General features: G+C 33.4%; 5 protein-coding genes across 8 annotated transcripts; 3 read left to right on the forward strand and 2 right to left on the reverse strand.

The window, feature by feature from the left end:
* Positions 1-45: 45 nt before the first annotated feature.
* LOC122585932 (solute carrier family 35 member F1-like) lies at positions 46-3,778 on the reverse strand. The gene is made up of 11 exons (XM_043758048.1): positions 3,661-3,778; positions 3,112-3,206; positions 2,715-2,772; positions 2,127-2,321; positions 1,953-2,032; positions 1,363-1,445; positions 1,067-1,118; positions 765-833; positions 553-639; positions 426-487; positions 46-256 (listed from the first exon to the last, which is right to left on the reverse strand). Exons 1-11 carry the CDS (start codon positions 3,776-3,778, stop codon positions 133-135), a joined length of 1,023 nt encoding a protein of 340 aa, XP_043613983.1. The 3' UTR covers positions 46-132.
* A 4,493-nt stretch (positions 3,779-8,271) lies between these two features.
* Positions 8,272-11,686, forward strand: LOC122598987 (probable methyltransferase PMT19). Its single transcript, XM_043771441.1, has 5 exons — positions 8,272-8,993; positions 9,474-9,684; positions 10,022-10,706; positions 10,803-10,880; positions 11,317-11,686. Exons 1-5 carry the CDS (start codon positions 8,325-8,327, stop codon positions 11,507-11,509), a joined length of 1,836 nt encoding a protein of 611 aa, XP_043627376.1. The 5' UTR covers positions 8,272-8,324; the 3' UTR covers positions 11,510-11,686.
* LOC122598999 (plant UBX domain-containing protein 11) lies at positions 11,556-16,870 on the reverse strand. The gene is made up of 10 exons (XM_043771450.1): positions 16,770-16,870; positions 15,877-15,976; positions 15,465-15,517; positions 15,258-15,339; positions 15,036-15,101; positions 14,885-14,952; positions 14,525-14,731; positions 13,527-13,935; positions 12,612-12,884; positions 11,556-11,920 (listed from the first exon to the last, which is right to left on the reverse strand). The coding sequence occupies exons 2-10, from the start codon at positions 15,974-15,976 to the stop codon at positions 11,697-11,699; spliced, it is 1,482 nt and encodes a 493-aa protein (XP_043627385.1). The 5' UTR covers positions 16,770-16,870; the 3' UTR covers positions 11,556-11,696.
* A 2,277-nt stretch (positions 16,871-19,147) lies between these two features.
* On the forward strand, positions 19,148-24,075 carry LOC122579605 (PTI1-like tyrosine-protein kinase 3). Its single transcript, XM_043751808.1, has 8 exons — positions 19,148-19,345; positions 20,209-20,386; positions 21,454-21,704; positions 22,405-22,531; positions 22,628-22,901; positions 23,188-23,320; positions 23,536-23,622; positions 23,728-24,075. The coding sequence occupies exons 2-8, from the start codon at positions 20,293-20,295 to the stop codon at positions 23,848-23,850; spliced, it is 1,089 nt and encodes a 362-aa protein (XP_043607743.1). The 5' UTR covers positions 19,148-19,345; positions 20,209-20,292; the 3' UTR covers positions 23,851-24,075.
* Positions 24,076-25,292: 1,217 nt separating this feature from the next.
* LOC122578586 (F-box/FBD/LRR-repeat protein At1g13570-like) lies at positions 25,293-27,483 on the forward strand. 4 transcript variants are annotated; one of them, XM_043750597.1, is made up of 5 exons: positions 25,293-25,327; positions 25,879-26,457; positions 26,535-26,636; positions 26,718-26,876; positions 26,969-27,483. In XM_043750597.1, the coding sequence occupies exons 2-5, from the start codon at positions 25,879-25,881 to the stop codon at positions 27,296-27,298; spliced, it is 1,170 nt and encodes a 389-aa protein (XP_043606532.1). In that variant the 5' UTR covers positions 25,293-25,327; the 3' UTR covers positions 27,299-27,483. The 4 variants fall into 4 exon arrangements, with proteins under 4 accessions (XP_043606532.1, XP_043606516.1, XP_043606508.1 ...); XM_043750581.1 differs by having other exon boundaries at positions 25,313-25,327; positions 25,842-26,457; XM_043750573.1 differs by lacking the exon at positions 25,293-25,327 and adding an exon at positions 25,367-25,465 and having other exon boundaries at positions 25,842-26,457.
* The last annotated feature ends 3 nt before the right edge of the window (positions 27,484-27,486 follow it).

Here is a 27,486-nt window from a genome sequence, read left to right on the forward strand (position 1 = left end):
AGACTTACAAAAAAGAATTTCATGATTACTGAAAACCTTCTCATAGCATAATGTCGTAAGAAAAAACTCACCAACAATATCTCAGGTAAGCGAGATATTCCAGACTTTATATTGCAAAAATACACTCTGACATCAAATCCCTTTGACTGTTGTGCTTAACCTACCCGAGCCCACAGCAGCTTCCTCATCACCATCTTTACTTTGTTCCAACTCATCAGCAGCATCGCCATTCGTTTTGTTCACTTCTTTATCGAACCTGTAAATAGCGATAAAAAACTTCAGATCCATCATATCATTATACACAACCCACAAAACACAGCATCCTTTTAAATTGCTACCCAACCCTCCCATTTTGCAACAATGCGGCCTCTAATCTCGCATCTCATCCAGAAAGAATTATGGAATAGGTTAAATTGAAAACATACGCTGAATAAACAACCAGCCCGACAGCAACAGCAGCAAATGCTACAAAGTACATCCAATCAACCTGATAATACATGCCAAGGTCAGGATTTTGCCAAATAACATTGAAGCTCGAATACTGTTACAAACCTTTTCATGGTACACAAAGATGCGTATCAAAACCGACCACATGTCTGATGTCAACAAAGACAGATTTAGCATTGTAGAGCCACTAATCTGCATTTTATATCGACAAGAACAAACTTTAAAAACATAGTTATCAAGAACTTGCATAACAGCAAATATGCAAACTAACTTGTTAGTTTTAACGGGATGTATAAACAAATCTTGCAAGCTCTCACCTTTAGCAGGACCGGTACACCCGAGTAAAATAGAAACATTGCTGCTGCAAATCCAGCATACGGAAGCACCTAAGATGAATTTGAATTACTTATATATTATCTCCAATGGGTCAAATGGCTAAAAAACTTGGCAACAAACAATACAGGTCAAAAGCCATTCAAAATGTATTCAAATGCATACAAGTTTTTTTTGGGTAAAAGGGATACCCTGGCCAGACTAAATGCATAGAAGTTAGAACACCAAAAATTCTTTTTTTCATAATATTACATTATAATTTTGGAGAAATACAGAGGGAAAGTACCGCTCCTGATGACCAGTGGATCGACTTGAGTTCTTCTCGTTCAAGTACGGTTCTTTGGACATGGTAAAAGAAGACAGCAAAGCAATAGATTGGCAAATAAGCAATGAACGCCAACGGCCAACGTTGAATGTAAACTACGAAGATGGAAGTGATGTATAGACACATACATACGCACGATAGGTAAACATAAAATAGTGGTTAAACCAGTAATCTGGACTCTTTTAACTATAAAAACTATAAAAATTTCCATCCCAGGATGTCCTGTATCAACATTCCCAATTTCTACAAAAGGATACATTTGAATACCACTACAAATGGCACCAAAGAGTCCCAACATCGCCAAGAGTTCAACTTGATCAGCCGTTTTTACAAAAAACTCCTGTAGAACGATCACCACACATATTAGTGCGGTTCAAAAGCAAGTAACAGTTTATAACATATTAACATGTCACATCTAACATTAAAGATTGTTAGAAGTCAAAGTTGAATTACGATTTTTTTCAGATTATGCACTGCCATAAGAAATATTTTACAGGAATGCGCTAAACATGGAACTAATTATAGTTTTCTTTTGTTTACATTGAAAACTACAACAAAATTTGGGTTGGTTTGACCAGATAAAATAGTTTTGTGCACTTTTATATCAAATATTACAAAGTACAAACTATGTCTCGAATATAATTATAAAAACTATAGTATTACCATTGACTATAGTATGTATCCATAAATTATGAACTACACTTTCGGCAACTTTCAACTAGTTCGACCCATAACATTTTTAGCCTGATTTCTAGATTCTGTTTGGGTTAAAACATAAACCAAAATGGACTCATGCATAACTAAATGGTTGAAGAAAACCACTAGAAGTTGGACTTCTTTTGCTCACCTCGCTAACATTGCAGATAGCATAAAGTGTAGCCCCGGCAATGACCAACAAATCCCCTTTAACAGGGTTACTACCGCTTTCTGAACAAATACGTTAGTAAAAAGACATATACAAGAACTAATACCCATATCAAAACTTCATGTGAAACGAAATGGGATAAGGATAGATGCTCACGTTTACGATCTCCTGCATGTACATCTGAAAAAATAACAAGCACTAGACCAGCAACACAAATGAGAACACCCACAATTTTCTTGAGCTTGTATTTTGTCTTCAAGAAGAGCCAGGTAAGGATTATGACAGATGGGATTGACCAACAATCCAGTAGCATAACGCTTGTTAATGACGTGTACTGGTATGCCTTCACCACTGCTCAATGACTAAAATTAAACTTAAAACTTTTTTCGCACATATATGCAAGTTCTTCTAAATCATCTACTTGAATGTATATGTCACATTAAAAAATATATGGATCATACATAGCAGTAAACATGTTCATAAATGAAGGGAAAGATAATCATCGTAAAAGATGTGGCAATGTAGGCGGGTTGGATAATAGGTCAAAACAATTTCTAGTTGAAATAAAAACTTTCAATAAAACAATTTAGGAGGTTGAGTAAATTCAAAATAAATTTTGGGAGACTTTCATCCATTTGACATGTATCCTATACCCAAATTGAGCTAAAACATAACCCCGAACAACCAATTCGTAAGCAAATTGGACGAAAATTTCACTTCATATCAAAATGGAATAAGACTCACCAAGATAATTTGCCTCAACATCTACAAGCCCAAGAACTAAATAGTAGTACCATTTTGCCTGCAATGTTCACATACAACAGATTAGCCATTTGTTGAGTTTTGATATATTTTAGGGGGGTGTTTGGGTTTGTATTTTTAATAAGTAATGTAACTACACTTTGTAAGAATGTGATACTTGAACAAATTGTGAAGGTGTAAAATCCACAAGAAAACATTTTATAGCTTTCAAGGAAAATGTTTTCTCTTATAAACCAAAATACTATGGTTTGAAAAGCCAAAAAGTATCCCACTGAAAACAACACCCAAAAAAATTTCAATAATCACACTCCAAAAACCAATCAACTACAAGAAAAAAACGCCGAATTTATAGATAAAGATAGATTGAAGGGTTACTAACCTTCATTCCTTTTTTTCTGCCAATCAAAATTGCACCATAAACAATCGCCAGTAAGACATAGTTCGCTAAAGATTGCGATGTTGGTGCATTGATTCCTAAGTTACACATAAAATGGCATATACATTAGAACTTATATAGTATGTATTTACATGGTTCAATATATTGTCTGCATGATCCATGAGTCTTGCTCTTGAACTTCAAAATTTCAAAAGCATGAAATCCTAAATACAGAAAATTATACTATCAACTAATAACCGTGCCCTCTTCATAAAATCCAGCTCTTTTAATAAGTAAAATTTAATATATAAATATTAACAAATGTAATAATAATAACTAATAAAAAATGATTTTGCTAATAACAGCCTAATAATATGTTATTATTATTATGTGTTCATATATGAGCAACCTCCAAATTCTCTAACCATAATGCATGCGATTACATGTTACGCTGTACTAGCTTAATAATGGGCTGTCATTAGCAAATATCCGTAAAAAATTAGCACATAATTGAAAGTAAAGCACAAATATATAACGAAAAATTAAGCAAACCTCTCCTAGCAAGCTCAGATGATGAAAAACCAGTTGATGTGATAAAAAGAGACAGAACTTGGCCTAAAACAAGACTGAACAATATCTTTTTTGTAAATAGACCCTTAAAACTCACCATTTTTCAATACAAAATTCCTTTTTTTTTTTTTTCTCAGAAGTACTAAAAATTTTCCACGGATTTCTGAAATCACAAAAAACACATTAAAGTTTTTTCTGAGGCCCACAAACAAAAATAAAATCAAGGTTTTCTTTTATTTATTTATTTGTCAAACAAACGTATGAAAGCTAAATACCCAGATGAGAATTAATGTGGGTAAACTTAAATAAATAGCAAAAATATTAACGTAACAAAAACTTTTTTATTAGAAAAACATAAAGTGGGAAATTTGAAATCGAAAAACAAGGTTTTGTGGGGTCGGGTTCATTAGAAGTGTACGTGTCTCCTTCCAATTTAATTCATATTAATTATTTGTTATTTATTTTTTTTTTTTAAATTTGTTATTACTGTAATTATCTAGCCTAGGCACCCACGTATTAAGCGAACAAATAAAAAAAAAATTTAATTTGATATACCAATTGGGTTGGATCAGTAGTTGGAGCTCTTGCCTCAAGAAACAGAATCATGGATTCGATCCTCATGCCCAGCAAAGATGTAAGTCTTTTTCTACCTTTGGTAGAACCTGAAATCAGTCTCTCTACCTTTGGTAAGGATAACTGGGTAAGGTTGTCTTTATATCAACCTCCCCATACACCGTCGAAAACGGTATTGAAACCCAAAACCCATGAAAGACGACATTGAGAGTTATTTTTACTTAATTTGATATACTAAAAAAAGTTTGTAGATGTCATATAATCCAATAATAAACAAAAATATATAAATAAATATTGACATTTAAATTTTTTATAAGTGAAATACTTCCTATAGGAGTAATATATAATAAGTAACATTAAATAAAAGCATATAATAAATAAAAAAAGAAATTTGTCTAATATTGCCAACTTTAATAATAATGATGTCATCATAATTTTTAAAAATATATTATGACAAATTGTATAGGTGACGAAAATATAAAACGTCATACATGAGTTATTAGAGTTTTGAAAAGAGAATAGAAATATTTTCTTTAAAAATTTTTGCATCATAATATAAAAAATAAATAAAGACTAAAAATAATTATAAGAAAAAGGTTGTCATGACATCATGGTTAAATAAATGAAAAGGAAATAAATTTTGAAACAAGATTTGAAAGTATCATGTAAGCAATTTTTATAGAATATGTATGTCATTATAGTTTTGTTTTATTTAATATAGAGATTATATTTTAATTTTATTTTTGTAATAAATAACATTGAAAAATGGATAAATCAATTAAAATTAAAATTTTATAAACTTATACGGATCAATTAAATAAAAGTAAAAGAAAAGAATGAAAAAAAAAACAAAAAATAATTTAATTGATTTTGATTGGTTAACATGAATTTGTAAATTTTGTTCGTATATATTTGTTAGTAATTATTTTAGAATTTCTTATATACTCCAACTTGTTAGACCATATACATTAAAGGAAAATGTTAAGTAAAACATGTAATATCTATCTTATGTAAAGCAGGAGATTATGTAAAATTCAGAGAGAGGTTATGTAAAGTTCAGGGGGGCTATGTATATTTATCAAATTTAAAAGTTTAATTTGTAACTTTTTTTAAAGTGACAGTACCTAAGTTTAGGTAAAGTCTACAGTACATATCATTTTCCCATACATTAATTAATACATAAAGTTAAAGTCACTAAAATACCAATATATTTTTCAGAAAAGAGTTAATGGGGATCGGAGAACCTTAACTAGATATCACAATTGGTTTTAATCTACCCATCCCGTATGATCATATGATGCCGGTGTAATACCTCTTTTCTAATCCACACATGATCTGGACATTCTGAAATATCGAACTCACATTTTTAAAACTTTACATGTGGGTTTAAACTTCATTGATAACGGATATCTTAAAGAAAATTATTTTTATGTCAAACAGAAATCAACTTGGGACCATGAGCTTACAAAATATTTTCATTACTATCAGCCAACTCTTTCTTTATTATCATTCTCTTTGTTTTTTTTGTTTTTTTAAGAAAATTTAGATCACCTTGTGGTTTGCTGTTTTATCAATTTTCGTCCCTCTTTTTTTTTTTATTATTATTATCCTTATGGTGGGTTTTCGTATCATTACACACCCCTCATTTTAACCACCGTTTATTGTCTTATGTTATCTTCCTCACGTGTATACCACGTGAGGGTATTTTGGTCCATTAAACCTTATCCCCTCCATACCCTTATTATCTCCATCATCAACCACCCAACCCAGATTCACTTTTTTTACATTTTAGAGGTAACAGTACAAAAATACCCTCATGTGCAAAAAAGAGCAAATCACAGAGTAATTTAATGAAATTTTCTCTTTTTTTTCCCATTCTTTGAAAGCATACATATATGTCTCTTTCTCCTTTTTACTCATTGTCTTCTCTAATAAGAGAATAGGATATGAATATTATTTTTTGTCTTTTTGTGTCACCAAATAACACATAGAATATATATTTAATGAACAGAAAAATAAAATAAAACTTAAAATAGATGGAGTGGTAAGCATTCTTCCCCTTGATTCTAAAGGTCTTTGCTACTTTGATTTTTTTCTTTCCTTGCTTTTTAAAATATAAAGCCCCCTGAATTTTTGTGGGATGTTTACTTCAGCCCTTTTTTGTTTTTTCTTTTTCCATTATAGACCCTTAAAGTTTGTATTTCATTAAATGATATGTATTTTGTAACTTATTGGTTTTTAGATAACTATTCTAAATTTTTCACCTTAAATTTTATACTTTATAAAAATGACATATGAGTTGTTCTTTTTCACTTTTTTTTTATGCATTTAGCTTCTTTTTTTTTTTAAACTTTTGTTTAATTTATTGCTTTTTTGGCTTTGTATTTTGTAAAAAACAATTTATACTTTGTAACATTATAAATTTTGTAGCATTTTTTTTAACATTATGTTTTATTTAATATTTCATTTGTATGTTCACAGTTTTAAAATTTTTTTGTTTTCTATAATGTTTTTAAAAAAGCTTTTAGCTATTTTTTGTAAAATTTTGTTTTATATATATGTTATTTGATTTTTTTTTGTTGTAATTTTTTTGTTCTCTTTTGACTTTTTTTTTTAAAGTTACTTACAAATGAATAGTGTTTCATATGTGACAACTTATTTTTTTAACTAATTGTTCTCATATCGAACTAAATGAATACCACATGTTCTTTTGAAAAAGTTTGGGGCTCTATTTTTTATCAATAAACATAAACGCGCTTCTAAAAGTCGATGCCGCCCATCGGGCGGCTCGGGCTACCTAGTTACTAATATGAATTTTTTTTTATCTAATTACTAATATGGAACAAATTGCATTATTGAGCATTTTATCTTTAAACGGCTCATATATAACTCATATATCATCATGATCGTCTCAAAACAAATTTTACATAAATAACAGTTGTTCTATGTTTTTCATATTGGATTAAAGTGTTATAAAAATTTCCAACAAATACGATATATTCAACTACAACTAGATAAATCAATGAGTGAAAACTATAAACCCGCAACAATTCGTTAAACCCACACACTAGGTGTCTCTCCCGAGTCCCGACCCCATGACCAGAGTTTTTTATGTGTAGACGTTGGTAGACGTTTTTTTTTTTGTAGATGTAATATCTATTTATCTATTGTCAATAAAAACTAAAAATGATACAACTCAACGAAACATGGATAATTTTTCTAGTTTATCGTCGACCATCGACCGTAGTATGTATCTATCGTTTTCCAAACTTGAAAAGTTGAAAGGTGTGAAGTCCTGCACGTACTCTAGACTAACAGATGTAGACCATAAGCCGTTACAAGTGATTTAGGGAAAAAACTCATAGACTTGTCACTCCTAAGAGTCGAACCCAAGACCTTTGGGAAAAACCAGAGCTAGCTTCATCTGCGTCATATATCTATATCTATACTTCTATACTATTTTATAAAACATATTGACTTTTTTATCTTTAGAAATTAAGCACTTTTTTCAGTATTCCCATAATATCCCTTATACTCACTCTTCCCTTATAAGGAGGACTAGGATTAAAAGATTAAGCATATTTTTTTTCTTTCTAAAATATCCATACTTATACATAAAACCATTATATACTATTTTCCCTCCATTTTTCTCTAATCATTACACGCTCTTATCGACCTTCTATCACCCTCCGCCGCCGCCCTCTTCTCCATTGCCTCCCTCAAATCCACCACTGCCTCCCTTTTATATTGTTCTCACCTTTTAACCACTGCAACGCGCGGTTACTCGTATATATTAAAGGGGTTTTGCTAAACAAAACCGATATTTTATATACAATTGTATAAATTTTTTATGCATGTTAAATGAAGCCTAAGCATTTTTCATAAGACAAAGTTAAGGGTGCTGAATCTTAGATGCATATCTATTTATGATATTTTAGCGGGAATAAAGCCAAACATATTAAAATACAGCCATTACCTTATCATTTATTCACTTACAACAGATCTGAGACATTATCATATATTCACTTACACGCACATTTGTACACCTTCCATTTTCACACACTAAAAAAAAAATGTCAAAACTCTCACCATTACCACCCCCTCCAGCACACCAAAATCCTCTCAAAAACCCCTTAATTAGACTGTTTTGTATCTTGATCATATGTACATCTTTTTATATTCTTGGATCATACAAATCTACCATTAAACCCACACCAAAATTCCAAGAAAACTGCTTAAATCACACCAAGTTCACAACTTTAACACACCAAAACACTCGCCACTCACTAGACTTTCAAACCCATCACACAATCCCTCTGCCACCACTAAATTCAGTACTAAAATTCAAGATTTGCCCACAAAATTACACCCATTACTGTCCTTGTCAAGACCCGCAAAGGGAAAGATTGTTCAATGTTGAAAAAATGTTGCATAGGGAGCGGCATTGTCCGGTCAGCACCGCAGAGATTCTGCGGTGTTTGGTCCCTGCACCGGTTGGGTACAAGAAGCCATTTCCATGGCCTAAAAGCAGATCCCAAGCTTGGTTTAGTAATGTGCCATTTAAGACACTGACAGAGTCAAAGAAACAGCAGAATTGGGTCAAACTGGTGGGCGATCGGCTAATTTTTCCGGGAGGTGGGACTTCTTTTAAGCAAGGGGTTAAGGGTTATATTGAGATATTGAAAAAGATGGTGCCACTAGAATCTGGTGTTATCAGGACAGCTCTTGATACAGGGTGTGGGGTAAGTAAGTGTGATTCCTAAAGTGAAAGCTCATTCATCTTTTAAAGATTCCGGTTGTGTTATTTATCAATGATATATTGTTACAACTTTAAGTGGGTCCAAATGATCTTTCAAGTGATTACTGATTAGTGTTAGTGGACAATGGGTTCATATCAAAATGGGCAATTTCTATACACATCTCAAAATTGATCGGGCCACTTGTGCCAAGAGATATCTTTTTTTAAAACAAATAATTTGGCAAACATGATTATTGATTACAAAGGCATATTAGTTTTATAATAATATGATATTTAAATAAAATGACACAAGAGTACAAGTCCTTTAAGTTACACTGACCCGTTTCATTTTGTGCTAATTTGGTTTATTTCATCTTTTAAATCCGTTAGAGATATCAACGTAACCCAAATCTACCCATTCATTCATAAGTAAAGATGCTGAAATCTGTAACCTTTAGTGATATTGTGGACTCAAACATGGCAGGTTGCAAGCTTTGGAGACTCCCTATTGGATTACAACATCATAACTATGTCTATAGCTCCAAGGGACATACATGAAGCTCAGGTGCAATTTGCTCTAGAAAGAGGCCTCCCTGCTATGCTTGGTGTTCTTGGAACCTACAGGCTACCCTACCCATCAAGATCATTTGACTTGGCTCATTGCTCGCGTTGCCTCGTCCCATGGACCGATCACGGTACTGAAGTTAAACTCCATTGCTAAATAAGATTCATATCATTCAAGAATTAGGGGTTCTTTTCATCTCTTAACCATATTATATAACCTAAAAATATGGCGCAATGTGTATGTCAAATAAGGATGGGCCAGTTGGGTACTTGGGTTGAGTCAAAGCACTTTTCTTTCCAAGTCTTTTTGGCCGACGAATTAGTGTGCCACATGCCAAATATTATTACAAAAATTAAATAATATTACCTCGAAATAATCAATTTTCTTAAGATGAGGTTCTACTTGACTTGTTTGAGCCATATGCCATATTTTCTTCCTAGCTAATTTTGTGATGTTTATGTAACTAGACGGGTTGTATCTAATTGAAATTGACCGAATTTTGCGGCCTGGTGGTTATTGGGTGTTGTCGGGGCCGCCTATCAATTGGAGAAATAAATACACGGCCTCAGATGGAACCACCAAGGATCCTAAGAAAGAACTAAGCCGTTTAGAGGATCTTGCTAGGCGATTGTGTTGGAGAAAGATCAAGGGGAAAGGGCCAATTGTTGTGTGGCAGAAACCTATCAATCACATTGAATGCATCAAAATGGAGAGAGATTCGGGATTTCCCAAATTTTGTGGTGAGAATGACGATCCCGATAATGGTTGGTACAGAGAGATGGATGCATGCATCACTCCTCTACCACAAGTAGAACATATGCAGGATGTCTCTGGGGGTGTCCTTCAAAAATGGCCTAAAAGGTTGAATACTGTTCCACCTAGGATTGGGTTCCTTCATAATCTGAATACAAAAGATATCCTTGATGATAATCTGATATGGAAACAGAGAGTTTCTGCATATGCTAGCGTGCTTAAGTCAATGTTGACTGGTGGGTATAGAAATATCATTGACATGAATGCTGGGTTAGGTGGGTTTGCAGCTTCCCTTTCTGAGTATCCAGTTTGGGTTATGAATATAGTTCCTCACGATGCAGAGAATAAAACCCTAGGCATCATTTATGAACGCGGCCTAGTAGGAACTTACATGAATTGGTTCGTCTTATATACGTATTTCTTTTTATTTAAATATGGTGGTGCTACCGCCAATTCTTGGTGATTAACAGTCTACCGTCTTTATCTTGGTTTCAGGTGTGAACCTTTTTCAACCTATCCTAGATCATATGACTTGATACATGCTGACAATGTGTTTAGCTTGTACATGAATAAGTAAGCCTTTGAGTTTGATAACCAAATTGCGACTATTTCTTATCTTGGTTCAGTTTTTTGCAGAATGGTATGCATAATTGAACAGCAACAAGTTCACTGGGGTCAGGTTCAAAGGGTCAATGAATGTGCACATGCAATTTTTGGGTTATTTTTGACAATTTTGATTTATAACCATTATACTAATGAATTTTTTTTTAATACACAACTTCCTAGATCATTTTATTCGAAATAACAAGATGATTCTTGAACTAAAATAAATTTTTCACTAAAATAATCTAGCACGGCCCGTTTAAAACAAATCAAAGAGAATGTTGACTGCTTACCTAACTAACCCGTTACATTTTGCCATGCTACGTTAAGCTACCGTGTTCTAAATTTCTAAACATAAATCTTAATGCTAATAGGCGGGATGCTAATTTGGTGCTACTTGATACAGGTGTGACATAGTCGACATATTCATTGAGATGTTCAGGATCATTAGACCTAAAGGGACAATCATAGTAGCAGATCATGTAGACATTGTTGTAAAGATGAAGGGCCATGCAGATCAAATGGGGTGGCACACTAGACTATCGGATACTGAAGCTGGCCCTTTTGGCCCTAGAAAGTTGCTTTTTATTGAAATCTAAGTGCAAGAGATCTACTTAACCACAGATCATGTACATAACACATGGATTTAGAGACTCAAAAAAATGACTGGTGATTAACATTCATATTAGGCAACATATTTATTACTTGAAATTTATGAGAAGTACTATGTGCAAGGTTTTTTTAGAAATAAATATATAACAGAGGTGTTTTTGTAATTGTGAGGTCTCACTTGTTGTCGCCATCACCACCATATTCTGTGGAATTTCCGTTCCAGAAAGCGTTTTTACCACTGAATTTGGCATCATCTTCATCATGTTTCAGTGTGTGGATGTTGCTTCCACTTCCAAATCTGGATGAACTTGGTTTGTTGTTTCTAGCAGTTGACGGTATGCTACCACTTCTTTGGTTTGATGTTACGAGGTAGGATCTTCTGCTACCCGTAAAGTTGCCTGGTATACAAACTAGTTAGAAATGAAAAGCTTCCAAAATCACATCATAACAGTTAAAGTTGCCCCTATTGAAAAGAATATTGACCCAAAAGGAACTTGTTCTAAGCGGACAGACATTTATCAACTTGATATCGTCTCTTCAACATAAGTATGATTACCATTGCAAACTAATTGGTCTGAATTTAGAACTTGAAATTAAAAACACTGGATCTCAATAGTGAAACTGTATTCTCTCCTTGGAAACTTCATTATCTAATCCCGTTGACTTTTCCTAGAAGTTTCTAGAAATTGGAAGGAAAAATATATAATACAATGTTTTGATGAACAGTGAGGTTGCAAAATCGACCCGTTTACTTATGAACTGGTCAAAAATGGGTAAGCTCAAACAGATGATGCAACTAAAAAGGAATGAGGCAAATGATTGAAAGTAGTCCAAAGTGTAAACTTGATGCATACAGCCTACTACATTTATTTCTTCAAAGTATTAGATAATACGTCTTTTTGTAATTATGTTTAACACAAAAACCATGAATTGAAGAATTATATCAGTGAAATGTTCATCACTTCTTCCAACTAATACCAGTTATCCTGGATCTATCGTCAGCAAATTTGTAATCCAAATAACCACAATCCACAACAGATTTTTAATAAACATAGTGGATTAATTAAATGGATAAGAAAAGAAAATCACCAGATTCTGGCATAGTTCTCTGCGTTTCCTGTACAGAAGTTGAGGAATTGGCACCTCCACTGCTAAGATAGGCCAAAGGATTTACATACGATAGATATCGTTTAACAAGTGAAAAATAACTTTCCCCGTCTGAAGAGCCAGCAGCACTCGTGGAAACAGACTGGCTGGGTATGGCAGATTGTCCACTGCGTAGACCCCCGGTTTGAAGATGTGGAACCACTATCAAGGCTTGTCTATCAAGCAGATTTAACTCTGTTAATGTTTTGCTTAAATCTGCATTTATGGCAACACAATTAGAACCATTATTAACATAACCGTTGAAGGGCTTTAGGCTTCTAGCTTATGATGTAAATGGGTGATGATTTGTTTTGTGTGTTCTTGGGTTATAAACAGGGAAAGCAATTAATGTTTTAATTTTTCTCAATATCCTCAAGTGGAAGAGAAGAAAAAGAAAGTGGGCTACTATACAATCACACATACTACCTAAAAAAGGTAAGAGTAACTGAGTAAGGAGTGTTTGGTGACAAAAAAAAAATGTTTACTTTCCTTTTACTCCAAAATAGTCCAAACCTTTCCACACTTGGGAAAAAGATTTGAAGAGAAACCAATCCTTTCTCTTCTCTTCTAGAAAAAAACTGGGAGTACAAAACCATTGGTACTTTCAGTTTCCTTCGAAATATTCCCCTTCGTCAAAACATTTTAATGTTTCTACGAATTTTATGGATACTTAAATAAAATGTTGTGATTTAATGTTCTTTTTTTGGTTGAATTAATGTTGATTCCTTCAAGTTGTTCATTAACCCTTAAAAAGATATATAAAATCGACCAGATATTCCTAAGAAGGGCAGTTCGATTTGGCACAGTGATTACCACATGTCAAGAACAAAAATTTGCTCCGCGAAAAAGATAGCATACCTTGGTCAGTGAAAACCTTGCGAGGATACGGAACGGCTAGATCATAAGAGCCAATGCTACTTTCTTGATTTTCATCCACATAATCTTTCACCACTCTCAGAGTGCTTGTAGGTTCAAATTTCTCTTGTAGACTTGCTCCCCCAGGCAATCTTATATTCAGATATATATCAGTTGATTTTTTTAAAGGCAAATCGGTTATTTTATCCACCACCTCGGTATGCAAACTTTCAGAAAGCTTTGCTTCACGACTAACATTTAAGCATGGTTTTGTGTTAGCTCCAGAATCACTTGCACTCGGAGTCGCTTGGGTAAATGGTTCACTATTTGTCGTAACTGGTTGTTCAACTTCTTCCAATTTATCAACAAGCGGCTCATGAGACGCATCATCACCAAGTTTTGAGTATATTATCTGTAAAGGTAATAATGAAACACTAATAAATTAACACTGAGAAGTGAGAAATAACAAGGACACAACTAGAGGTGCCAATTTAGACCCATTTACTCACACAGGTAGATTTTATTATGTTCTACTTCTAATGGGTGAAAAAACTATAAAAAGGAATTGCATCAAACAGGTCTACAGTTGCCCGAAGTGTATATTCTAATTGCATAAAGTGATAACACCTACCAATCACATTATTTAAGAATGTGAGATTATTAATGTAAAATGTGGTTTTCTGTCATTTTATTTGAGACAAGGATTAACTATAACTTCTATAGGAAAAAAGGTTGTTATTTTTAGAAAGGACAAAATGCACTTATAATGAGCACAAAAATCCATTTTTTTTCTACTGGAAAAAAAGAACAAACTACCTTAAACTGCCCCAAAAAAATTACTTGATGAAGTTGGATTTTTTAATGCAATTGCTCTTTTAAAAAAAATATTTTAAGTTTCTGTACAAACAGATACAAGATAACCCGTAACCTGCAGAGTTTGACACCTTCTGATACAACAGGTAAAACAACCAGAAGAGATGTCAAGTTGTCAATAGATTTACCTCAACCGGTGGTGTTTCATTCACACACTTATCTTTGTCATGATCTATGTCTTTTTTGTCTAATGAAGCACTAGCAGTAGGATTAGTTGATGAAGGTGCCGAAGAAGAATCACCAGGATCACGTGAAGCGGTAGGAGGGGCTTCAAAAGGAATTGATTCAGACTGTCTCGAGGCAAGTGCTGCAGTCAAGAAAGTGGCAGTTGTTTCCTGTTTGATAAAACACATGTATACCATAACTGAGTCAATAATATCATAACACTTGTACCTGAAAACATATGTACAGTAAATCACCTACATAATGGAACTACATAATTCTAAGTTGCTAACACATACAAAAAACAGTGAAAGTGCATAACTGACCTGGACATGGATACTCAACCATGCTTTCTCAAAGTTTGAAGCCAGAACTTCGGCACTGACAAATCCCTCTGCACAAATATTTGGCATAAGAAAACGACAAAAATAGTCCAAGAAACAAACAGATCAAAACAAAATAAATGCTATAACTTACCATTTTGCCATAGTTGGACACCATTATATCCAATAACAGTTATACAGGGAGCGGCTTTCTGTCGGTCTGTTCAAATTGATGCAAGGAACACCATAAACTTATAAACTAAAAGTAACCTCCTTCCATTCATGTGTCTAGGTGATATTATTATTCTTCAATTAACAGTCCCAAGAAAGAATGAAACAAAAATAGGGTATTAGCTTTGAATCAAATAAAGGATACATAATGCTGAAAACTGAGCAGCATCTGTGCTTCCTTCCAAAATGTGCAATAAAATGCAGTACTTTGATAATGACTCAGCAACCTAAATGTAGCCAGCTCCCATTAGATTATTCGACCGAAGATTATAGCATGTTGTATGTTATATTGTTATGTATGACTAGAGGTCAAAATACAACACGAGATGGAACATATAGAACGGTAACTCACACTTGAATCCAACCAAGTAGATTGATCCATAGAGATGGAGTCTTCATTGTCCCCTGTAAGTATTAAAAAAAAGTGAATCATTTAAGCAAGGATATATAATAATCCAATATCCATGTGAAAGGATTTACTCCAATAAATCATATTAGTCTCTTACATGCAGCACAAATTAAACATATGACTAACAGCAATTATGCTACTTGCATTGCACTGTTCTGTTATATAAAAGTTACGTTCAGCACATATAAACAAGTGACTTAACTTTAGAGAATGCTATTGCAATGCCAAAATGTTAATTTCTATATTCCTCAAACCATCAATCATGGCAACTAAAAAGAGACACGAGTTATTCTGAATAACTTATGGGACATAGGAACCAGGCAAAGAATAATATCACATGACAAACAAAAATTACCTGATATATAAACAACAAAAAGTTTCTTCTGCCTTTTGGCTTCAGTGATTGCTTCAAGAATGGAACCTTTGAATGCAAGAGATGAGACAGATTGATCCATCTGTATAAAACACGTTACCATTACGACTTTCATACCATCGGATTAGAACAGGCTACTATATAAACGAGTTAGGTTATCCCTATTCAGGTTACCCTGAGAGGGCAAATGAACAAGCAAAACAAACTCATTTTTGGCAATAAGAACAATGGTATAAGATATATATGCATTTTTCAAATCTGATAAAGAATGTGCATTTAATGACTCTACAGCATATAAAAATTAGACAAACTCTTCGAGATACTCTCTCGACCCCAAACCAAATAACTGTCCGAAAATGCACCGTAACCAATCCAACTTACTCTTTATTTCTAAAAACTATCTTACCATCCATCATTTATGAAATATTCACTTCAAATTCATGGCAACTAAAAAGAGACACGAGTGGTACGAGTTTGACAACTATGGCCATAAGGTGGGTTTCCGGAATTTAGTATGTCTAGTTGAGAACCCTCATTAATAATCCATCACAATTAGCTTTTGCAGGTGGCCTACTTTTTTCTCTGATTTTTATTTTTTAATAAATTCAAATTCCTAATTGAGAAGATAGCTAAAAAAATCACATATCAATATATCATCATCATCGTCAAAAACTGACATCAAAGACTAAATTATCATCATAAACAACATTGATCACAAGCCAAAAATTAATACAACTGGAAATAACTACACTGATTTGTAAACCATCGGATTTATCTGTAAGGAAAGAGTGATTCGCAAATTAATTAGCTGCAAACTGTAGGAAAAATACGTATTAAATAAAATTAATTAATTAGGTATAATAAAAATTAGGTACCTTTGAGGCGGTTCTTGTTTGTTGTTTGTTATACTAGTTGGTTTCTGGTCTGTGTGTGAGAGAGTTTATTTATGCAACTACGCTGATGTTTAGAAGACCAAACAAGTCTTCTTTTATGGGCGTTTTTATTTTATGATTAGTTATTATTAATAACTTATTATTATCACTCTTTTGGTTTTTAGACCATTCGCGACGATCATGCCCCAATGCAGTAATTAAAATATAGAGTTAATTTCACAAATCGTCCTTTTGGTTTTACCAAAAAATCACGTTTCATCCTTTAAACTTTAAAATGACACTGATAGTCCTTTATACGCGGATAATGGCCACGTTTCGTCCTTTAATCTAATGGATGATGGTAACGTTTCGTCCTTTAATATATCGGATGATGGTCACGTTTCGTCCTTTATACGGTCGACTAAAGGACGAACCATGACCATTATCCGCGTATAAAGGACTACTAATGTCATTTTGAAGTTTAAAGGATGAAGCATGATTTTTTGATAAAACCACAAGGACGATTTTTGAAATTAACTCTTAAAATATATAATTTCGGGTTGGATCTAATGCGGGCCAATTTATATCGAAATGTATTAGGTATTTGATGTATTGAAATAGACTGTTATAGTAACTGAGATAATGTTAGATTATGTGTTAATGTGACGCATGAAAAATCTTTTTATTTGTTGTATTAAGTGTTGTCAGACCCCATTTGTCAATTTTGATCGTTATGGCTTTTAAAAATTCCCCATAACTTGACGTAAGTACTTATTTTGTTCAATTTACTCATGAGTTGATTTTGGTAGCATTTTGTATGAGTATACAATTGTGTTCTATAAATGAAAATTTATTTGGATTGAGTTTTCTGGAAGCGCCTATAAGTCATTGCGCCAAAACCACTTCCCTGTCATCATTTTTCATCTAGCATATGCGTCTTTTTCCCCATCCTAATCAACATTGATGTTGACTCAGCATGTTACTCGCATTTTACTTCTAATTGATCAACATTTTGGTACTGAATGTTGTGGAAATTGGTCGTAATGTTATGGGTTATATACATATGGTGCGATAACGGAAAACACAGTTTGATTATAAATGGTTGTGAAAATGATTGATAGCGATAAAACCGCTATTAGCAACTATATTATTTGACGATCAGTAACAGATGAGAAATTAGTTAGTGATGCTATCAAATTGTTGCGTAATTTTAGGTTTACTATAATTTGATAATTGAGTCACGAGGATAACTGATACAAATATAGATTTTGAAAATATGAGTCGTATCTTGGCGAGTTAGTTTGCAAGCATGACCGATTTCACATTTTCTTTTATCCTTGATCCTTAATTCTGAGCTAAAAATATTTAAAAATTCGAAAATGTGTTTTTCACATGTTTTAACAACTATCTCTCACGGATTGCCATGTTTTGACAATAGGAAATGATATATCCACTTAACTAATCAACTTTAAAATCCTCTTAACTACAATATCACAATAAGTCACAAAATCAAAATATGAGATTAGGAAATAATGTGAGTGAAATACATATGATACATTTTGGTGATTTTAGAAGGATTCATTATTTTATTTTGACAATTTGAATATGTGATTTGACAAAAAATGATTAAGTATTTTATTTTGAAATACACATTTGGTTTCATAACATTGCCTCTTCATATAAGTATAATTACAGAGAATTGTTTATATTGATTTCAAATTAAGTATTTTGTTTTTCACCATTTAATCATTCAAAAAAATTTAAAATTTCTAACTTAATTTTTATCTACCCGCTTTATCCGTTAAAATATTAATTTTAAGATGATCAATGAGGTTGTTGACCCATTGGTAAGGTCTTTGACCTTGGAGGATCCACTTGGTTTCGAGTTTCACTTCTTACATTTGTAAGAGTTGATGAATATGGATTTTTTGAGAGTCATGAGTTTCATGCCAGACATGCATGTAATTTAGGAGTAGTAGTAAACTAAAATGTCATTCTAAAAAAAATTAAATTTCTTTTTTTAATTAAGTGTTTGTCACAAGAAATAATAAATTCTTCTATAAAAAATACCTAAAAATCCTTTTAATTATAATACCAAGAGTGATCAGGAAAGAAAATAAAATGATTTACACTTAAATTAACAAAGATAATCTAAGGTTTTTAAAAGGATTTTTTATGCTATTTATTAAAATGATTAATGATTTTCCGTTTGTCATACCAAATTTTAACGCAAGAACAACCGCACTAACGATTATAAAAACCGATTAGTCTAGTCGGTTATGGGGACAGACATCGGTGTCATTTATTTATATTTTTCGTTCTATAAATAAGTAAATTAAATAAAGTATTTATTTTTTCTCTCTCTCTTTGTAATCGATTGTTGCTTATCTGTCTTTCCTTCTTTTCCCCAAATTTATCCTTCTTTTTTCATCATCATCTTCTTACTAAAAAAACCAATATATATAAGAAAATACTTTTTTTTTATGCATATAGAAACAGAAAAAATATATATATAATTACACACACACACACACACACTAAGCCCTAGATCAAAAAGGAAGAAACCACCAACAAGACAGGTATTCCTTCAATTTCGCCTTTTGCTTTTCAGTTTTCATTTATGTTTTTCCACGTTTTTATATCATATTTTATTAATTGTTGCATTCAATAAGATTTGAAAAACAAACTCGAATTTTACATTGCTAGATCGTCTATATTTTTTTCAATTAATAATAATTGGGGCTTCAGTTATTGAATTATTATTATTACTATTTAAAATTTAATTTATTTAATTTTCAACAATTTGTAATTAATGGATCCCCGTGGCCATTTTCGTGGTTTAGTGGTAAGATATTAATTTACATTTACATATATGTGAATATGAATCATCATTGTTATTATTTCTGCATTTTTTTTTGTTGAGATCTTTAGATATTATAATCATGTGTTTGTATGCATATGTTTTTATAAATGGTCAAACCTTATGATATTGTTGTTAAGACCGAATTGTGAAACTTTGGTAACTTTTGATTCAATTTACATGATGAAAGTTGTTTTGCGTTTCGACGGCGGGGTGTTTTGTAGTGATTATTTCAATCCTTATCGTGCTTGAATTTCAGGGGTTTAACTTTAAAATGTTACTCGTATAATTTTACGTTTTATATACATGACCATTAATATTTTCCAAAACTATATGCCGTCAACCCACGACTTTCAAGCAACAAACGCATATAGAAATACTATCAGTAGCGATACTCTTGTTTTGGTATTATGATCACCGTAATTACGATCACTTATCTAGTATTCGGTCCAAATACACATTGGAACAGCACCAAAGTTCTTCATGACGGAAATATTTTGGAAGTTGTTGACAAATGATTTGATGAGGTTTTGGATTTGTAATATGACGTCTTGTACATTTTTTTTTTCTATCATTTCGCAGGGACACGCACCTCCTCCTGGATACTTTAGACGGTTGGGGAAACCAAGGGCTCACGACGATCTAATATTGAGGAAGAGAGATAGGATGCGGAAGTGGTTGTGTTGCTCTTGTCAAGTTGAAGAGTCTTACCCCTCAAACGAAAATGGATTTGTAAAAAATCACAGTGATCATGCTGATGGTATGTTTCGTGTTCCTCCATTTTGTCAATGATTTCAATAACGTAAAAAAAGGGCGTTTTTTGCTGTCCCCCCCCCCCCCCCCCCCCCTTTCTCTTTTAATAGCTTTTGATGTTTGCATTGGAGGGTGATCCATAATCACTTCCAATTCCAATCTGGAAATATTGAATTAGCATAGCAAGATTATGTATTATAATTATAAAAGGCAACATAATTAGCTGTGTGAGACGAGCAGTTGAATTTGGATGTGCATTGTGTAATTGGTTTTCTGAATATATAGTGGTCGACTAGATGTCTGTGATATTATCTGAAACAATATTGATTATTTAAGAGTAGAGTTTAATTACTCGTGTACCCTTAAGTTAATCAAGACTTCCTCAAATGATCTGATGTTCCACAACACTCGGCATGGTTCGTCATTACAATTTTATATTAACATCGTCTCCTACAACATGTTCTGATCTACAGCCGGTTATTGCTTCTGATTACCCGATGTCTTATAGATCTCAACATCTACTAATTGGAATAGTTTGTTTAGGACTATAGATTTGCTATAGTCCCGATTAACATATACTTCTTTTGTGGCTATGAAATCTCTTTGTTCCACAACTTCATTCTGCTTTGACATTGCATGTTTCATTTTGATATTAAAGAGGTCCTATGGGGGTTTGAGGTCTTCTAGTTGTGATTTTACCGTATTATGTGAAGATTTTTGTCGGTTCAAGCTGTATTAATATGATTGTGGTTCCGTAGAATTTTACAGGCTAACACTTATGACTTCTGTTGTACTACCAATTTATCTAATATTCTATGTAATGATTTTAGTTCATCTATTAATATGATTGTGGTTCTGTAGAATTTTACCGGCTTACACTTATGTTGTACTACCAAATTATATAGAATTCTAGATAATGATTTTTTTTTTTTTTTTTGAAAATTGACTTTTATTCACAAAGGATACCACCCATCAAATCGATGAGTGGCAATACAATATGTACATCCCACTACTACATACAAATATTGAGAATTCTAGATAATGATTTAGTTCATCTATCTTTACGTAATGCAGGGCAGCATAAGGACAAAATACCACCTCCTGTTAAATTTGATGCGCAAAAAGCAGCGCCAACAATCGATATGCCTGCACTTTCACTTGATGAACTGAAAGAAAAAACTGAGAATTTTGGATCAAAGGCATTGATTGGTGAAGGTTCATATGGAAGGGTTTATTTTGCGAATTTAAATAATGGAAAAAGTGTGGCTGTGAAAAAGCTTGATGTTTCTACCGAGGCTGAATCAAATAACGAGTTTCTGACTCAGGTAATTTGGTGTTTCTGCAAGTAATTGATCTATTAGAATATCCTGTCTGTAATGGTTGTGCATTGGACTGAGCCAAACCAGAGTGGATCCCTCAGGGCAAACTGATCAATCATGAATAATGAAATACCTGAATTGATTTAAAGTGGACCAGCTATTTTTTAAAAATGGTGATAAGAAAACTGTTTTTTAAGGGAAAAAAAGAAATAAACTAGGCTCAACGTCGCGTGAAAGTTCAGGTACGAGTTGGTCTGGTCTTTTTTGGCGGTTCAGTTTTGTCAGACTGGACCAAGGTTAGCCGAACCTGGCCTCGTGACTAGTATCTCACTCCTTTGTTCTTATGAATACTTCAAGCTGGCATGTGCGTGAGTGGTGGATGGGTTGCATAATGAACAGAGTAATTCTTTAGGACTCTGGTTTGCTTTGCCAGATACACTTTTATAAATATTTAGCATTTTATTTATGATTACAAAAACTTATAGTTCTACAATATTAATATGATATTTTGCATAAAACAATACAAGAGGTTTGTATACTTCAGAAAGAAACTTTTGGTGATTTTGAATCTGTTTGACCTGCTAGAGTTATTTGACCGACCCCTTTTGGCTAAAAGTTCTGGACAGAAGTATGTTTGTCTCCATGAATCATGGGTAAAATTTGCCATTTCTGTTCTTTATGAGTCATGTTTGTCTTCCCATTCAAGGTTGCCATGGTTTCAACGCTGAAGCACGACAATCTTGTTGAGCTCTGTGGTTACTGTGTCGAAGGAAATACCCGTGTTCTAGCTTATGAATTTGCAACCATGGGATCTCTACATGACATATTGCACGGTATGGAAACTTCATTTTTTGTTTGCTGGTCTAGTGGGTTATGAAAGTTATAGTTAGTTGGCCTTGGGTTTCTAAATATGTATTTCTTACATGCAGGCAGGAAGGGTGTGCAAGGAGCACAACCGGGCCCTGTGCTTGATTGGATGCAGCGAGTAAGGATTGCTGTTGATGCAGCAAAGGGATTGGATTATTTGCACGAGAAGGTCCAACCATCGATAATTCACAGAGATATTAGGTCTAGCAATGTGCTCCTATTTGAAGATTTGAGAGCCAAGATTGCCGATTTTAACCTCTCAAATCAAGCACCTGACATGGCTGCTCGCTTGCATTCTACTCGTGTATTGGGAACTTTTGGCTATCATGCACCAGAGTAATGCTTCTAAATCATTTACGCATACATGCACCCAGGGTGGCAATATGGGTGGGTCGGGTAACTGGTAACTTTTGAAGTATTCGCCAAATCTTACCTGGCATGTAAAGTTATGAACAACTATAATTTGTTAACCAAATAAATAAAGGCATATAATTAATAGTAAAAGAAAGTAAAGATTTACATTCATATGATGATATATACATTTTCCATATGTTTATGTCTGCTTTTCTATGAAGAAATTCTTGCTTTTTAGCTAAATTTTTTGAACCTAATCTATATGTAGATATGCAATGACTGGACAGCTGACACAAAAAAGTGACGTTTATAGCTTTGGCGTTGTTCTGCTTGAGCTATTAACTGGTCGAAAACCTGTTGATCATACTATGCCACGAGGACAGCAGAGTCTTGTGACCTGGGTGAGTCTCAATTTCACCAATGAACTTATTCTTTTTGGCTCTTTGAAAGTTTCATTTCGTGGGTCCCAGTAACGGATACTATATAATTCAAACTTTAGATTAGGTCAACCTGACCCGCTTTTGTTGACCCAGTCCCTGATCCACCCTTTTACTGACTGTATCAAGGATGCAATGGGGTCAGATCTAAACCTTTATTTCTTTTGTTTTACCTGTAGGCTACACCAAGGCTAAGTGAAGACAAGGTTAAACAATGTGTCGATCCAAGGCTCAAGGGAGAATATCCGCCAAAAGCAGTTGCAAAGGTCCATCTCTTTCTAAAAACGATATGATCAATATTTTATTGGCTGTTAATTAAAATTTAACCAAGTTTGTTAACTAATCAGCCGACATGTGTTTTGTTGATGTAGCTGGCGGCTGTGGCAGCTCTATGTGTGCAGTATGAGGCCGAGTTTAGGCCTAATATGAGCATTGTTGTGAAGGCCCTTCAACCACTTTTGAGGGCTCCTGCACCAGCAGCTCCAGAAGTGTAATGTGAAAAAGTGAAGAAAGGAGTTTATGTGATTGTTGGTTGCATCTGCAGCTGCATTGTGACTGTAGATTTTGGTTTGAAGCATATATAGGTGTTTATCTTTGCATTTATTATATTTTTTTGGTTTGAGAACATTAACCTGAACATGTGTTTAGATTGGCTTGTTACATTTCTTTGGTTTGTTAAAGATTTATTCAAATAATAGAAACCTGGTTTTTTATGGAAATCTTACAGGAATTTATTGGTTTGTAAACGTCTTACATGTGGCTTTGCTGCAGTCTTATATGTCTTTGTTAAGATGCAAAATAAATATTAGTGGTGTTAATGAGTATGATGCCTAGTTTTCTACTATCTCGTTATTCAAACAAATATTGAATACCTTTTTGTCACGCCGTTGCTCTCTTGCTCTTTAACACTAGCACGTTTAACTTAAACGTGTCAAGTGATTCTCTTCTGTATGAGATGGGTCATCTAAGGATTATTAGATGAAGAGGATTACATTAGGTTTGTTGACGGTCGTGTATAGTAAAGCCATATATTTAATTAAACCTTCAACGTTTAAACCTAAAAGTAAAAACTATGTTTTACGCAGAAGATGCAGGGGAAAAATCATACATGTTTGAATAATTTTTTTTTGTTTCTTATTATACAGAAGAGCCAAACATTTCCAAGATCATCTCCAATGGTACATTTTTAGATATTTTTACTTTCACTCATTATATATATTCTTACAAATTTTTAAAATTTTCAATTTTACCTCCAATCACACAAATATCCTATACAAACAAAAATAAAGTGTAAGGATTTCTAAAAATACGAGAGTAAGTACCCGCGCGTTGCGGCGGTGAGATGGTGGGAGTGATAGCTAGGTCAGAGAGTGTGATAGTCAAATGCCTACGGCCTCCGCCCTCGGATTTAAAAATTCGTCGAAAGTATATCGAATGACATCTCTAATGAAAGAGCATGAAATTTTAAGAACACCCATACAATTTTTTTAATTTATCGACGTATGATTTTTGAGATAAAAGATTTTGAATGAATTGGAGGAATAAATGATTTATGGAAGAGAGAGAAAAAAGATGATTGGTTGAGATTTGAGGAGAGGGAAAGAGTATTATGATTATTTTAGATAAATATAGAATAGATAAGAGGGGTATTTTGGGGATGTACTTAAAATCAGTATTGAAAATTTCAATTCAATGTTGAAAATCTGAAAGGAATCTGCTTTATAATATAGTATAGATATAGATATGTTTGGACAAGATTTTTTCCTTAAAAATTTATAAAGATAGATATGCTCCTATGGTCTTGATCCAAATACTTAACTTCAAATTTCTAACGATTTTAAAAAACTAAAGATGGTCTAACTAGCTAGTAACTACAGCCGTTCAAAAAATAAAAAAACATCCCTAACTACATATATAGGACCGGGCTGACTTTGGAGTAGTGGGTTCCCTACTTCACTTCCCCGTCGACAGGTTCTAAAATTCTCCTTTTTCATTTTTCTATTCATTCCATTTCCTTTGAATACTAGCTAGTTTCGCGTTTTGTTTGGATTCTGATGGTATTGGAATCACATTCCATTCTTTAAGCATGTTTGGTTGCCAGATTTGAAGGTATTTAATTCCTTTGGCATCAAAAGATTTCTTTGTTTAAGGGGGTTCACCAATTTTTTTTCAAAGTAATAGAATTTGATCGAATGAAATTTGATTCAATGGAATTCGATCCAATGATATATAAATTTGTACACCATACATTAGATATACTCATTAAAATGGATACACATTTATATATGTTGTAACTTTACCTAATTAATTCATTTATATATTGTTTTTTTTTGTCTATTTTACATATATATGCTTCATATTTGATTAATCGACCAGTGTCATATATGTTCAATGTTAAAGTTTGGACTCACTTTTCCCTAAAGTTTAACTATGTATCAGGCTTATATTGTTTATGTATTGTTTTTGAAATTACTACATTTTGTAGCATTATTTGTTATCGGGCTAAACAAGAATATCTTTAGATGGATATGATCAGCAAGCTTCCTCCGAGCATACTTGAAACCATCCTATGTCTTTTGCCGATTCAAGAAGCAGGAAGGACAAGTATCCTTTCTAAGGAATGGAGATACCATTGGACCAAAATTCCTAAACTTGCGTTTATTGAGAATACGTTCCAAGAATCAACGGATGGGAATGAGTTATTTGGTGCACCAAGTCAAAGGAAAACAATGACTAAGCGGTGTAAACTTTTCTATGCTATATACCAAATTTTGTTGATGCACGAGGGTCCGCTACATGAGGTCTTCCTTTCCATCGACACAGATCAGTCGTGTGTTGAGATTGACCATATTATATTTCATTTGTCGAGGAGAAATACTGTCAAGAAATTAACTCTTGACTTTATATGGGGGTATCAGTTGCCCATATCTCTCTTCTCATTGCGACAGTTAACAGAACTATGTCTTATTCGGTGTGATCTTTACCATCAACCAACGTTTGATGGATTTGGAAGCCTTACAAGCTTATTTTTGAAAGAGATAATGACCTCTACAGAAACACTTCTACATCTCCTGTCCAATTGTCCTTTACTGAAAACATTAGTAAGTTCTTACCAAAATAACATGTTGATCCTAATTGTTATTTTTATAACTTTTCTGATTACCGTAAGTTGTTGCAGGAACTTAACTTGGTTCAAGGTATTCACGTTTCCGCCATTGTTAATCTATTCCAGTGTTTACCCGTGATTGAAAACCTGTCGATTTGGTTTCAATACACTGAGGTAATATTATCCACAGAATGTATTACCGGTTTCAACTTTTAAGCCTAGTTTATTAATAGTTTGTTTTGGCTATTGATCAAGGGTTCGGAAAAAGGAGGAGTTCCACTAGCTCTTCCAACTGCATTAGTCTACCTTAAAAACTTGGCTATAGAATCTATCTCTTTTATTCATAGAGATGCATTACCTTTTGTTCTTCTTCTGATCAGAAGCTCCCCAAACTTGGAGAAACTTAAGATAGAGGTAAAATAACATAAGTCTGTTTTGTCAACTATTTCTTTTGATAGTTATGTCAAAAGGTATATTGACACGAGAAATATGGACATTAACTGTAGCTTTTAGATGATTCATGGGTTGAGTTATGTGATAGAGGCGAATCCTTTACACTAGAAAATTCTCCAGATATATGGTTGGAGCGCCTGTACGAATTAGAGATTGTGAATATGTTCTATAGGAAAACTGAGCTGGATCTTGTGAAGCTTATATTGGCAAATGCACCTGTTCTGAAGAAGGTGACGATATTCGTCTGCAGCGAGGTTGCTAGGGATGAAGAGTTGAAGATATCAGGACTTCTCTTAGGCTCCCCACACGCATCACCGGTGGTAGAAATCATTGTTGAAGTTGTTGAGGTCTCAGATACCAGCAGCTCCAGAAGTGTAATGTAAGCAACAACTCACTTGGTTTTTGTGTGTCTGTTGATGCATCCACATCTTTGCCACGCTTTAGCATTTGGTTTGAGTCATATGTAGTGTTACCTTTGCAGTTATCTTTTTAGTTTGAGAACGCTCTACATGTACTTGCGTTGAAATGGCCTGTTTTCAATAATGGAAACTTGGTTTTTATGGTGATAGTT

Source organism: Erigeron canadensis, chromosome 1 (assembly GCF_010389155.1).
Source record: "Erigeron canadensis isolate Cc75 chromosome 1, C_canadensis_v1, whole genome shotgun sequence".
In the NCBI taxonomy this organism is placed as follows: Eukaryota; Viridiplantae; Streptophyta; class Magnoliopsida; order Asterales; family Asteraceae; genus Erigeron; species Erigeron canadensis.

What these genes read in the sequence shown, in the direction of transcription:
- LOC122585932 (XM_043758048.1), bottom strand. Translation starts at nt 3,778, where the DNA reads ATGGTGAGTTTTAAGGGTCTATTTACAAAAAAGATATTGTTCAGTCTT. An exon ending in ATCTGAGCTTGCTAGGAGAG is followed by an intron (nt 3,207 to 3,660) that starts GTTTGCTTAATT and finishes TGTGTAACTTAG; the next exon opens with GAATCAATGCACCAACATCG. An exon ending in ACATGCAGGAGATCGTAAAC is followed by an intron (nt 2,033 to 2,126) that starts GTGAGCATCTAT and finishes GTATTTGTTCAG; the next exon opens with AAAGCGGTAGTAACCCTGTT.
- LOC122598987 (XM_043771441.1), top strand. Translation starts at nt 8,325, where the DNA reads ATGTCAAAACTCTCACCATTACCACCCCCTCCAGCACACCAAAATCCT. An exon ending in CGTCCCATGGACCGATCACG is followed by an intron (nt 9,685 to 10,021) that starts GTACTGAAGTTA and finishes TTATGTAACTAG; the next exon opens with ACGGGTTGTATCTAATTGAA. An exon ending in TTTAGCTTGTACATGAATAA is followed by an intron (nt 10,881 to 11,316) that starts GTAAGCCTTTGA and finishes TACTTGATACAG; the next exon opens with GTGTGACATAGTCGACATAT.
- LOC122598999 (XM_043771450.1), bottom strand. Translation starts at nt 15,976, where the DNA reads ATGGATCAATCTGTCTCATCTCTTGCATTCAAAGGTTCCATTCTTGAA. An exon ending in CTACTTGGTTGGATTCAAGT is followed by an intron (nt 15,340 to 15,464) that starts GTGAGTTACCGT and finishes GGCTACATTTAG; the next exon opens with GTTGCTGAGTCATTATCAAA. An exon ending in GGTTGAGTATCCATGTCCAG is followed by an intron (nt 14,732 to 14,884) that starts GTCAGTTATGCA and finishes TTTATCAAACAG; the next exon opens with GAAACAACTGCCACTTTCTT.
- LOC122579605 (XM_043751808.1), top strand. Translation starts at nt 20,293, where the DNA reads ATGCGGAAGTGGTTGTGTTGCTCTTGTCAAGTTGAAGAGTCTTACCCC. An exon ending in TCTACATGACATATTGCACG is followed by an intron (nt 22,532 to 22,627) that starts GTATGGAAACTT and finishes TCTTACATGCAG; the next exon opens with GCAGGAAGGGTGTGCAAGGA. An exon ending in TTTGGCTATCATGCACCAGA is followed by an intron (nt 22,902 to 23,187) that starts GTAATGCTTCTA and finishes ATCTATATGTAG; the next exon opens with ATATGCAATGACTGGACAGC.
- LOC122578586 (XM_043750597.1), top strand. Translation starts at nt 25,879, where the DNA reads ATGGATATGATCAGCAAGCTTCCTCCGAGCATACTTGAAACCATCCTA. An exon ending in GTCCTTTACTGAAAACATTA is followed by an intron (nt 26,458 to 26,534) that starts GTAAGTTCTTAC and finishes AAGTTGTTGCAG; the next exon opens with GAACTTAACTTGGTTCAAGG. An exon ending in TGGAGAAACTTAAGATAGAG is followed by an intron (nt 26,877 to 26,968) that starts GTAAAATAACAT and finishes CATTAACTGTAG; the next exon opens with CTTTTAGATGATTCATGGGT.